The sequence below is a fragment of the Festucalex cinctus genome, chromosome 13, assembly GCF_051991245.1.
Source record: "Festucalex cinctus isolate MCC-2025b chromosome 13, RoL_Fcin_1.0, whole genome shotgun sequence".
Lineage (NCBI taxonomy): Eukaryota > Metazoa > Chordata > Actinopteri > Syngnathiformes > Syngnathidae > Festucalex > Festucalex cinctus.
In genome coordinates, this window is record NC_135423.1 from 28,314,018 (window position 1) to 28,327,340 (window position 13,323).

General features: G+C 40.9%; 1 protein-coding gene and 1 long non-coding RNA gene across 2 annotated transcripts in view; both read right to left on the minus strand.

Annotated features, from left to right (window-relative positions):
• Positions 1-1,985: 1,985 nt before the first annotated feature.
• Positions 1,986-7,377, minus strand: LOC144033317 (uncharacterized). The gene is made up of 3 exons (XR_013287931.1): positions 3,291-7,377; positions 2,526-2,638; positions 1,986-2,142 (listed from the first exon to the last, which is right to left on the minus strand). It is a non-coding gene; the product is annotated as an uncharacterized LOC144033317 (long non-coding RNA).
• Positions 7,378-9,702: 2,325 nt separating this feature from the next.
• The window catches only part of LOC144033721 (aldehyde dehydrogenase, dimeric NADP-preferring-like), a 134,787-nt gene continuing 131,166 nt past the window's right edge, over positions 9,703-13,323 (minus strand). The window contains exon 11 of the mRNA XM_077542028.1: positions 9,703-10,550. Coding sequence (XP_077398154.1) covers positions 10,372-10,550 — 179 coding nt within the window. The 3' untranslated portion in view covers positions 9,703-10,371. The remainder of the gene's footprint in view (positions 10,551-13,323) is intronic.

Below are 13,323 nucleotides of genomic sequence, written 5' to 3' on the forward strand. Positions count from 1 at the left end.
TTCAATTCTCTTAGTTTTAAAAAGAAGCAGACGTCTGACCAATAATGTCCACAGGCAGGAACTGCCTGAGTTTGTGATTATATATTCTCTCCCAAAATCAGTATTTAAAAAAAAAAAACTAGTACAATTATTATCTTTTTTAAACACACAAAAAAAGGTAAACAAATTTTCCCATCCCTCCCAAAACAGCGTACTCTTATACACATCATAAACATAAAATAATAAAAACATACACGTCTAAGCATACCTATAAACATCACGTATATATAAAATGTACAAATTCTAGCATCCATCGTCTTATAATAGATACCATATAAAAATAAAACGTATCATTTGTAACCGAAACGTAAATGAGTTAAGTTTGGTTTAATATAGGATAGTGTTCAGTAACATTAAAAAGATGGCTGCTGGGGGGTTTAGTATGATGCTAGTTTCGATCTGCTGTCGCCAAAAATTTAAAATTAACCCTACTTAATATTTAAAGGCTACTCTAATGCCATACATTGTTCCGTCATCCAAAATGTATAATTTACAAATTGAATACCTTTGAATCAAATTTTTAGGTTTTACATTCATTATCAACATTTTAATACCCTAATTTACTTTTGTAGACTAACTTTAATACTCCCTCTCTTAATCATACGCTGTAACATCCTTTGCCCTTTAGATGGCGCCGTTTACCGCGGCGTCACACCTCCCCGCCACCCCCCATTGGCTTTTACATAGTCACACAGATACACAAGTTTTTAGTCTAAGAAAAAGGACGCGGTTCTGAAATGGGTTAAATAACCGCCCTTTACGCACGAATAATCTGTTTTTTCGTCTATATTTCCCCCTCTCCATCGGATAGAATTGGTTAGAAACAGAAACTTTATTTTTTTTATTTTATTTTTAAAGGATGAAAAAAAACCCTCGAAGGAGACGCGACTTCATATTCCGAAACATCGGTAAGTCTCTTTTATTTATTTAAAAAACATAAAACAAATGGATAACATTTTTTTAATATTCACAACACTTTAACTCGAATAAGTGAGCCTCGTACTAATTTACATTCACGCACGCACACACCCGATAGAGGGGGGCGGTGGTGGGGGCTTCCTGCCGCCCAACATGGTGATAAGGGGGGTCGGGGGTTCCTACGGTTGGTACCCGTTCTACTTCAAAGTAGGTAGCTTTATCAGTAATTCGAATTACAGGGGGGGGGGCGCTTCCCCCATTGCTACTTCAAAAGCTGGTGGTAGGATCCTTCCTGTAAGATGAAAAAAAGTTTATTAACACGAGGATGTCGAAATAATATTATCAGCTGGTAGAGTTTCCTCTCAGACAACAAAGCTACTGTTTGGGGGTTCAAAGGAAGTACGTAGAGAATTGGTGGGGGGTGACCGGAATCATTTGTTTGTTGAAGGGTGGGGGGGACCGGAAAACAGCAAAAGCTACTGTTTGTAGGGTTCAAAGGAATCATTTGTTTGTTGAAGAGTGGGGGGACCGGAAAACATGTGTTTGATGTTGTGGGAAACAGAAAATCATCAATCATTTTTGACAGGAGCTGGCTTCCGATCTCTGATTGGTTAAGACGATGAGAGGGGCGGTTTCCGATCTCCGATTGGTTAAGACGATGAGGGGGGTGGGGAGGGGGGTGCAGAATATCATCAATCATTTTTGACAGAAGCTGGCTTCCGGCCTCTGATTGGTTAAGAAGGTGGCAAGTGGGTAGGGGCTTAATTCAAAATAACGGGTTCTGATTGGCTAAGAAAGCGGAAGGGGGCGGGGCTTACTTCAAAGGGTTAGGATATGAATGGTTTTATTGGGGGGGGGGGGGCAATAAAGTTTTATGGGGGGGGGGGGGGCAATAAAGTTTTATTGGGGGGGCAATAAATCATTGTTTTATTGGGGGTCATAAATCACTTTTTGACATTTGCCGCAGTGTTACTATATATCAAATGTGTATTTGCACTGGATCTCGTACTTACAAAGCAATGACATCCCCCGTCGATGCCACAGTATTTCCAGCGACAGTTTGGACCTCAATGCCAAGTGGAAGTCTGCAGATTTCATTTGGTTTTTCAACGTAGAGATCCTTCAGTGTCTCAAAGTCTCCGGTGCCACTCGGGTCGTCGCGATCCAACCATGGAGTCCTGCACACTAAAAGTAACACAGAGGACAAAACTGAATCAAAAAAACAAAATTATGTTTCAATGGGGGCATGCATTTGTTTTGTAAAGCCTACTTCTTTGTCTTATGGCTTTCAGCAGTTGTAACTGAATCATTGTACTTACTGGGTGGAGGGAGAATTGGTGGCTAAAAATCATCTTCTTGGAATCAAAACTAAGTGAACCAATTAGGTGGGGGCAGTTTGTAGGAGAAACAAAGGAAAATGTAACCAGCATAATCCAATTTGAGTAAAACCCAACATGACACATTTTCCTTCCTCTAAAATTGTTTGACAGGCATTTACATTAAAAAAAAAACAACAACAACTGCCTATCATAGTCTGAAATACTGTTGTACATTATGCGCAAGATTACCTTCAGATTCACAGAATTCAAGCGGGCACAAGAAATGAACTTGATAATCTGCACAACGGCCATTGTGGGGCTGGTCACGAATTTTACAAATAAAGCCGGTGAGAGTGTCAGATCTGTAGAGACAAATTGTAAATGGGGGAATTAAAAAGGTGAGGGAAGTCAAAAATAAAATCAGTATGTTGTATATGTGCCCCACTAGTCTAAACAAGTCACATCCGTTATTCACCAAATTGTCAACAGTTTCCATCATTTCAAGCCAAGTTGTATTGTCAATCCATCATTGCTCAGCAAAACGAGTCTGTCAATGTTTCCGTTATTTGAAGCGAGTTAACAAAAATGGGAGTTCCGTCATTGACAAAAACCAAAATGTCCGACAATGCTTAGTTCAATTTCTCAACTTTTCCTGTCAGTCATTAACAAAAATGTTCACCCGCCACGGACAGAATGCAAATTGAATGAATTGAATGAAAATTGCATTTGTGTGATACAAGTTATGCAGCAAGGTCCAGTTTTTACTCCATCGCACAGGACGGCCATCTTGGCACCTGCTCGTGGCTCAGCTTCAGAAAACAGGCGAACTGTGAAGTCATTGCCAGTGGACAGGAAGTGGCAAAATGGCCACCCCCTCAGATGGGTGGATTTTGCAGATTAACTCTTACTCCACAAATAGCAATACGTCAGACTGTTGTGTTTAGACTAGTGGTGCTGCATAGAACATATTGTGAAGAAAACCGTCAACATTGACCCAGCCAATCTTGTACTTACACATGAATCACGTCGCCTGTTGATCCAACACTGGAAGCTTTTGTAATCCTTGCCAGTTCTGGGTCTTTGTGCAATGTGTACTCAAAAAGAGACAAGAAAAGCCCCATGAAAGCATTATCCTCAAGTAAATTAGCAAAACCAGCATTATCTCTATGTAACGGTAGTTGATTCACAACTAAAAACTCCACCATATCAATTATGGCTGACATGTAATATCTATTGCGAGCCAGTTGCTCTGAATTTAAGAGAGTTGAAATCTATTTTCCTGTCTCTCTACGTTTTTCTGAATCTCTCCACAATGCTTCACAGGCTAAATGTTCCTTTGAAGTGGCATGCTTATTTAAACCTTTGCCTGTTTCGATGGCATGCTTCCAGTCATTAAAACCCTTAATGGAAAACTTCACGTCCGATGATGTAGATTTAAATTTTCTGCAAGCATAACAGAATGCTGCGTCCTTTTCTACAGAGTACTCCAGCCATTCCCTTTTATAATACCAGCTGGTGGAAAATGATAGTTTTTTTTAACCAAAACATTTGACAGGAAACTTCGTTAGCATAACCTGTTTGGGTTTGTCCGTGCCAAGGTCACTCACATCCACAGATCCACCTCGCAGTTGCTGCCCAAATCCTGCGCCAGTAGGGATTGGACTTGAAGATGACGTGCTGCTGGATAATGGCTCTGCTGGGTGCTCAGTGCAGCAGGGCTTGCTAGGCGGCTCCGTGGGGCAATTAGCGAATGCCTCAGGCTTGAATTCTCCAACGGCAGCATCTGGCGTTGCTTTCATGTCCGATTTTGGAGATGAGGTGGAGGAAGAGTCGGACACCGTTTTGTTTTCTTTTCTCAACCATTACGGATATCCATATTCTAACTTTGATAAGTTCTGAATTAATTGTGTGCGCAGTGCGCGTCTGTTGAGCGCCAAGTCCAACATTGAAACAATGCACGTAGCCTACGTGACAACGTCACGTACGTCGCTCTTTTTTTTTTTTTTTTGCCTCGACAAGATGGCGTGTGCTGGCAGTCTACGCTGGTGAGCTAAGATGGATGGCGGTGGAGTTGAGGACTTGTGACAGGCTCTTCTCACCAATCAAACTTAATTCATTGTTTTTTTTCCCCTAGTTTTAAGTTTTATATCAACATTTATCAACACTTTTTTTTCTTTTTTCTTTTGTACCTTAAGTGGCGCCTAGGCGGGCACAAGCCTCTTGGTGGGTGGGCACGGACCCCTATGGCCCGCCCATGGCGACGGGTGTGAGGATAGTTATTGTAATAATTGGTTTTGATCATCTCAAACAACATACTTTGCATGGTAGATATGTTTATGGAATCATATTTTCAGGAGTGCAGACAGTTTGGTCCAGGCAGAGCTCTTTTGGTGACCGTGGAAACCCAGACCCTGCATGCCGAAAATGCACACCAGATCCAGGATGTTACAAAGGATGGGGACGCTAAATACGCTGTGTGCTATCCCAAGTACAGTACAGGAAAGGAGCATTTATAGGACCATCTCAGAAAATTAGAATATTGTGATAAATTACATTATTTTCTGTCATGCAATTAAATAAGCAAAAATGTCATACATTGTGGATTCATTACAAATCAACTGAAATATTGCAAGACTTTTATTATTTGAATATTGCTGATTATGGCTTACAGCTTAAGAAAACTCAAATATCCTATCTCAAAATATTAAAATATTTCCTCAGACCAAGTTAAAAAAAAAAGCGCCATAATATTCTAATTTTCTGAGACAGTCCTGTATTGTGCGAAAAGTCCTGGGGCAGCCAACATTTCGTATGTATTTTTTATTTGAAATATCTACATCCACAATTAGAATTCAACAATCTAATCACAACATAGTGGGAAAAAGTAGGAATAGAAAGGAAAGTTAATTCTAATTATTTTGCATATACAGTGATACCTCAGCTCACGAACATAATTGGCTCCCAGAAAGTGTGTGTAAGGCGAAAAGTTCTTCTTCCGAACATTTATTTCCCATAAGAAACCATTAAAATGAGAATAATCCGTTCCCAGGTCCCTATAAAACATAATTTTCTACTAAATAAGCCTTAAAACTACACAAAAATATACCTTATTTTATGTATAATAAATGTGCTATTGTATTGTAATTAAAGAAATAAACTGTACTGTATAATAAAGTCGTTTTATTTACCTTTGTGATGGTAGTTCTTAAGGATGGTAGCAATGGTAGACTTACTTCATTCGCGAGCGTTTCACCGCGTAGAGTGTTTATGGAACGGTTGCCGCTCATTCGCGCTTTCGTGCTCACCGGAGCGGAGGAGGCGTGTCCCTTGGTGAACAAGGAAGTGGAGCACTTTAGCGAGTCAACAAAAAGTGAGCACCTTCACTTCTTTCCTGGGACTAAACAGCCGTGGCACTATTTTCCCCTTTTTTGAGGTACGTGAGAGCACTTTCGCTTTTTTTAATGGCGCGAACTCCATTGACTACAATGCAAACGCGACGCCGAATCACCGTCCCTCGCGTTTGGTGAGAATGCAGCATTAGGCTTAATACTAGCCTGTGGTGGGGTCTTTTTCTGTCCCATAATAGCAATAGTACACTCAATATGGTCCAAAATGTCTATCAAACACAAACCGCGTCCGCACTCAAAGTAAGGGGGTGACGAACTGGGACGCCGTGAGCGTGCGTCAGCTTCTCGTGGCCGCCACCGTGGCTGTTGGACCGCGTGGTTTGGTTCGTCCGCCGAAAACTAGTTCGTCAGCAGAGACTATATGCTCGCGAATTTAATGTTCTTGAGGCGAAAAGTTCGTGAGCTTAAGCGTTCGTCAGCGGAGGTTTTACTGTACGTACAACACGATTAAATAATTCAATGGGTATATTATTACAGAATATGTGGAGGATCTTAAGAAGATTGTGGAGACCATCTGTCAGGAGGCCAATCTGGATGAGGACACACTCCTTGAAGAGCTGGCGCTGGACCAGGAAGTGCAGAACGCAGACCACTGAGTTTGAGACATGACAATTTCAGACTTGTAGGAAGCGCACTGAGCTACTGCCTTTCAATTTTTTATTTTGTGGGAGAAGAACAGTGTTGCCGGTAACGCGTTACTTAGTAACGCGTTACTCAAAAAGGTGGCTTTCTAAAGTAACTAATAGTCTAACGCGTTACTTTATTCTACAAAGTAGTCTGATTAAAGTTACTGTCCAGAGAATCAATGCGTTACTCCACATTTTCATGAAGAAGGCAAACTATCTCACTGTTGTAACAGTCACAAACAACTACTGCTAACTACGAAGATGAGGCAGAAGTCATTGATCACCACACTGAATTCAGCCATGGTCTGGTCATGAATGGTTTGCACATTCAAAACAAAAGTGATGATACTTTTACTACTAGTTTTATTAACCAACAGGCACACAACACAACAAAAAAAGTGTGCATTATGGACCATAAAAGTGGTAAAAAAAACAATTTATTTCCATCCTCAACTGGTCCGTGAAGCATTATGGGATGAGGTCGTCTCCGCCCTCTCGCCAGGGGGAGTGACGTCAGACAAGTTACGTTTTCAGTAGGGGTGGAACAAAAAAACGATTCGACCGAACCATCGTTCGCCAAGGGGAGCTAAACGACCGTATCGGTTGCGAGTGAGGCTTTATGGTTTTCATAACAATAGCAAGAGTTCTGCGCCGTGCTCTACTTGTTTTGTTTACATTTCAGTAGCATCACCATTCAAGCTACTTCCGTGTTTCCGTGCTCGCGACACGGCGCGCGTGCGCGCAACGAGTGACAACATACAAATGGAGACAGTTAGCAGAAGCCGGTGCCGTACATCTCGGTATTTCCCATGGCTATCGAGTCCTCTCGGTGCACTTGTATGTCCCGGGCCGGCGTTGGTACTGCGCGCGAGCCAAAAAGAACAACTCCCGTGACGATCCAATGCATGGATTCAAACGACACAGGTATGTCCCACAGCCAACACACCAGCTAAGCTAAAAGCACACTGCAAGTATCTCATTTCTCAGTTTGTGGCTCCCTGTCAATGTCTACAACTAGCATGAGCAGCAGATAGGAGAACTGAGACGTGCCCGCGATTACGACAGCCCAAAAAACAAAATATAAACAGTAGTGATTCTGTGGTCATCATCGTCTCAGATTAAAAAAACAAAAAAAAGATGTCATACATTAACCAAAAATGAAAGTGATGACAAAAGAAAAAAAAATTGTTAAATACAAAAATTGTTGATTAAAAAGGGAAATGAACTTTTGGAAATATTTTTGCATATATTAAGTGGTTAAAATGTGTTTGATAGATTTATTGTTCCATAAGGTGGCTTCATATTTCTTTTGGCTGGACGGTAGGTTTATTTCATGTCTTAAATTTATGTTTCTGAAATACTTCACAATGTGCAAATATTCTGTTTAATTGTGTTGGTGTCTGTCTAAAGGTTAAATATTTATATTTAACATTAAATGATCAACCTTTTATTTTCCTGATCCTTATTTTGAAGAGAAAAAACAAACAAACCAAAAAACAATTATAACTGTCAATAACTACTAATAAATATTTAAACTGATACATGTGTACACACTGGAATAGCGGAACAAACAAACAAACAGAGGAATTTAGGGGATTTTCATTTTCAACCTGGATAGATTTTTATTTTTTGTTTTATAAAATGTATTTACGTTACAAGAAGTCAAGAGAGACTGCCTATTTTGTTTTTCATTAAAAAAAAACACCTTTATTTTCATGTTAAAAATGCACTTTCAATAAAGTATTTGGAACTCCGTTTCTACTGCATTATTTTTATGTTGAGATGGTGTTATCGGCAGCTGCTGAAAGTAACTAAAAAAGTAACTTAATCTAACTTAGTTACTTTTAAAATCAAGTAATCAGTAACGCAATTTAGTTACTTTTAAAACCAAGTAATCAGTAAAGTAACTAAGTTACTTTTTCAAGGTAACTGTGGCAACACTGGAGAAGAATCACTGAATAGTTTGAATGATGACTCGCAAGACGCAATTTGTACATTTGTAAAATAAAATTGTAAATTTATATGCATAGCTGATTGTTCTCTATTTGTTCATTTATACTTTGGATGAAAAAAAAAAAACATGTATTTCTTTTGTATAATTGTATTTATTTACATCATATTTCGTGGTATCCTTTGTAGTCATTTGATAGAAATGTTCTCCTTTTTACTGACACTACACAAGAAGGAATCGGTAAGTGCTCTGCAAGACCTCCACACTGAGGCACACAGCTTTGAACGTCCAGTGATGGGTGATGCACTGGTTCTGCTGCGCTCCGGACTCTGACAGCAAACGCTGTCCTTCACTGTTGCCATTGCTACACAGTTACCACAGGAAGACCTGCAAAGCACCAGCAACTTTTTTTTTTGTTTTTGTTTTTGTTTTTTTTAGCCATTTACAAATAATTTGTTCATTATTTGAGAAATACTTGGATGATCTATTTCAAGCACTTCAGGAGAAAAAAAGTGTCATGCATCTGACTGGTATGAGGTCAATTTAATTTCCAAAATGCATGTTGTATCCTTTTTCCATTGTGAATTGAGTCTCACAGAGGTTGGCATGTGGCAATGTAAAAGGGGCAGTGGTGGCTTCACTTCTTACGACAGCGAGTAAGCAGCATGGATAATAAGTTCTATTTTGCTTCTACCAGTATAAATTAGCTTTTTACTATAACAAGTAAAGCATAATAATCTGAGTGTACTGGACTAAACCAATATACATTTTGGCTACAAACCGTGTGCTATTTCGCCCATACAAAAAATATAAACAGCATTGTTAGTCCATAATTTCCATTTTAAAATAAAGAGTAAGATTTACCATTCTGTGTTCTGGAGCCTGCCGATGTCTAGGGATGGATAAACCAAGGCTTTCCGAAACAATGAACCACTTTCGAGACAATTTCACCTGGCTGCGCACTGCTTGGAAGCACTGCTTCGAGGCATTTGACACACTCCAAGAGCTCCATCTGCTGGTCAAACCTGCGCTCATGGAATTTTTAGAATCACGGTTTCCAAAGCTTCATTACTTGCGATCATGTATGAGCCTCAGCATTTCATTAATTCAATTAAGTTTCAGTCGATGACAATCATTTTTAACTGTGGGATTGTGTCCTTTTAAAGTGTTATTTCCACAAGTAAAGTTGAACTTTCAAGTCTGTGTATTGTTTTTGTCTTTGGTTTTTGCAACAGTAGCCTATTTTTAGTGTAGGCTATTATTTATTTACACTTGGAAGAGAATAAAATAAAGAATTGGAAAAAACAAAGAAATGATAAAGCCTATCTCTCATGGGTTGAGAGGAGCTTTAAGACTAGTTTGTAGGAAAATTCCGTCTGCCCAGCGATATGCTAATACACATCACTGACGTCAGGAGCTCCGTGGCCGATCATGTAGAGCAGCTGTCTCTCAAAATGAAGGTCGTGAGTTTGAATTTTGACTATTAATATTATTTTTTAAAATTATTTATTTTACGCTCTTCCAAGTGCAAATATTACTCTGAAATTTTCTATTTCGTTGCACTGTAAATATAGAGTCAAATTTACTCAACAGAATATAATGTGTAAGTGAACAGGGATACAGTATTGTTTTTATTATATGGGATACGTATTTCCACAATACTCGAATGGAGAAAATATTTGAGCCGAGTGATCATTACCTTTCCTAATTTTTGTATCAAGTAATTGGGGCTTTAATTACTTTACTTTAATTACTGCAGGTAGGTTTGTCAAACACCGAGTTCATCTTTCCCGTGAAACAGCGTGAAGTCGCTGACACGTTTGTGACGTTCGAGGCCTCGTTTGCAGTGGTCACGTGATTTTCGGCATGTCCAAAGCAGTTGTCGGACCACTGCCTCCGCTTCATTTCCTCGAATCAGATTCGAGCAGGAAGGCTTGAGCGTAACCTCTCTGCCGATGTCGTCCTCTACCTCGGCAGTTTGAAACTGGTGTGGCAGAGGAAGCACTTAAGTCTGATTGACACAGGAGGCGCGAGGAGTGGTTCAAATGGATGTACAAAATCATTTTATTCTAGACAAGAAGTTAAAATCCACAGTTTAATAATAAAACTCACTAATTAAAATGACAGGACTTGAGCTCAAAGTAAAATGGTAGTGGGGCACTGATGGGGGGGAACCCCTTAAAAACAAAGACACTCCACACCCCGAAACACACAAACGGGGGGGACCTCAAACCACACTGCACAGCAATCGAGGGACCCCACACCAGAACCACCACACGAGCCCAGAGTCCTGCAAACAGAAGAACACAATTTCAATAAATAGAATAATTTAATTAAAAAAATAAAACAAAAGTCATGAGACAGTCCCAATAAAATCAAGTTAAGATCACAGACGATAGGTGTGGACGATGCGGAGTATGGCCAGGGGACTCCAATCCCACTGTTTGGTGCGTGGCAGTATACTCCACAAATTGTCTGAACCTTGTTTGAACTAAGAAATCACACAAACAAAGCAGCAGTGTCTTGGAGCTGGTTTCGTGGCTCACTGTCATCAGTCTCCGCTAAACAATATACAGGGGGAAAAGAATTTAACACAATATAATGAAACAAACAGATAACTTTAAGTTTATTTATATAGCGCTTTCAAACAGCCTGAACTCTCACAAAGCGCTTTACAGAAATACAAAAAAACAAACATAACATAAAACATTAACACCAATACAATACAATCACAACAAATCAACATTCTTCCATCCCTACATAGGCTTTGATGTTTGAAGCAGTTTTTAGATGAAAGAGAACAGAATCACCCTCCTTTCAGCAGTTGATCAGAGACGTGATCTCAGCATGCATGACGTCACACACATTTGCTACAAGCTAAGTTTGCTTACAAGTTAGCTCATAAACAAGCAGCTGCTGACCCACTCCCCCCCACGTAAATCGTCGCCCCGACGATGTAGCAACCAACCATCACTAGTTCCATGGTCTAAAGAATGCAGAAATTACATTTGACACTGAGCCAGATGAACATGCAGTTTCACGCTGCAAGTCTCCAATGGATCTTGGAAGATGGTGAACATTAGAATGCTGACCAGCTGTCAGCCTTGTTGTCCGGTGAACTGCTGGCCATCCAGTCGCATGTGTAGGAGGCCGATTAGTCCTCACTGCAACAGAGGCCCCAGGAAGTATTGACACCGTTGGAGCTGGATTACCTGATGGTGGCGGCGGCGGCAGCAACAGCTCAGGAGCAGTCTGAGTCACTACAGATGTATGAGGAACCTCAGGTCACAGCACAAACAAATCACCATCAATTTGCAGTTCCTCCTCCGAATCTAACTGATCAGGAGATGACACAGGAAGTACAGTAGTGTCATTTGGAGAATCAACCTCAACCACAGCCTTTAACAGTGTGCGGTGGACATGTTTGACCTTAGTCTGGTCGGACACAGGAGCAACAGTATACACTGAGCCGCCCTCCTTTGGGGCCTTGAGGACCTTGAACACAACTAGGCACCACCAATCATGGATCTTATGACGCCCTTTTACACTAACGTTTCGCAGCAGCACCAACTGACCTTCCTTCAATGGAACATCGTGGACCTTGTAAAGTAGGGGTGTTAAAAAAAATCAATTCGGCGATATATCGCGATACTACATCGCGCGATTCTCGAATCGATTCAATAATAGGCAAAATCGATTTTTTTTATTTTTTTTTATTTTTTTATTTTTTTATTTTTTATTTTTATTTTTTTAGGATTCACACCTTAAGCATGGAAGAATGTTATATGAACGGAACATTAAGCCTTAATATTTTATTTTAATGCTGTTTAAACATGAAACAGATTACAACCTCTATAAGACTGAAATTTCAGATAAATAAATAATACATTTTCATATAAATCTTACACTCTACACGCTTACTGATTAGTATTTTCTAAATTTGAATGAAAAAAAATCGCAACAATCGACTTAGAAATTCGTATCGGGATTAATCGGTATCGAATCGAATCGTGACCTGTGAATCGTGATACGAATCGAATCGTCAGGTACGAGGCAATTCACACCCCTATTGTAAAGTATATTAATAACGAGAGCCGGGTCAGGGCGTGCTCAAGGCTAGCGTCACTCTTTATTTCTGTGTCTTCCGCATCCGGCTGCCGCTCAGTACGGCAAGCGAGACGGACACAACAAAGCAATCGCGAACATCAACGAAAACTCACAATACATCTCCCCTCTTCAGTCACCGACTACACTGGTCATTACGAATTAACGGTAATGCAACAAACACGTGAGCAACACTAAAGTGTAACACTGTAACAATAACATAACAATAACATAAACTAACTGGGAAGGAGAGGTTGCTAGCACATCACTTCCACCAGGCATCTTTACCATGCCTATTCCCTGTCCTGACGCTGACACTGTTTCTGGAACACGTAAACTACAAATTGAGTCTATCAGGGGGCTTCACTACTCTACCGTGCCGGGTTGTATACGGTTCTTTAGAATGGAGTTGTGAGGACTCTGACGGCTCCCTCCGCGTCGTGACACACAGTTCTGGTGGAGCCGGCGACTGCGCCATCGCAGGTGGTGCCAGCTCGGGGACTTCTGACCAGGACTCGCTACAGATCATACGGCGAGACCGATTGGCGATCGGGGTGCTGGTGCGAAGGTGTTGGCTGGTGCGGCGAAACTGCTTTCCCCTGCTCTCTACCACGTAGGATCGCGGAGCAGTGTGGGAACGGAGAATGACTCCTGGAGACCATCGGGGACTGCCTAGGTACGGTCCCATCCGCACCTCATCCCCTGGCTGCAGGGCAATGCGAGTGTTGGCTGCTCTCTTGCGGTCATAGTAGAAATTCTGGGTGGACTTGGACTTGTCAAGCAAGCGCTTAACCCTTAGCGCATCGTATGCCAGAGGTTCCAGTAGTGCGCGCGCTGTCGGTAGTTTGTTACGAGGCCTCCTGCCCATGAGCATTTGAGCAGGCGACAGGCCTACTAAATGGAGTGGAGTAGTTCGGTAGTCCAGGAGTGCTAGGTGCTTGTCTGATGCCTTACTCCAT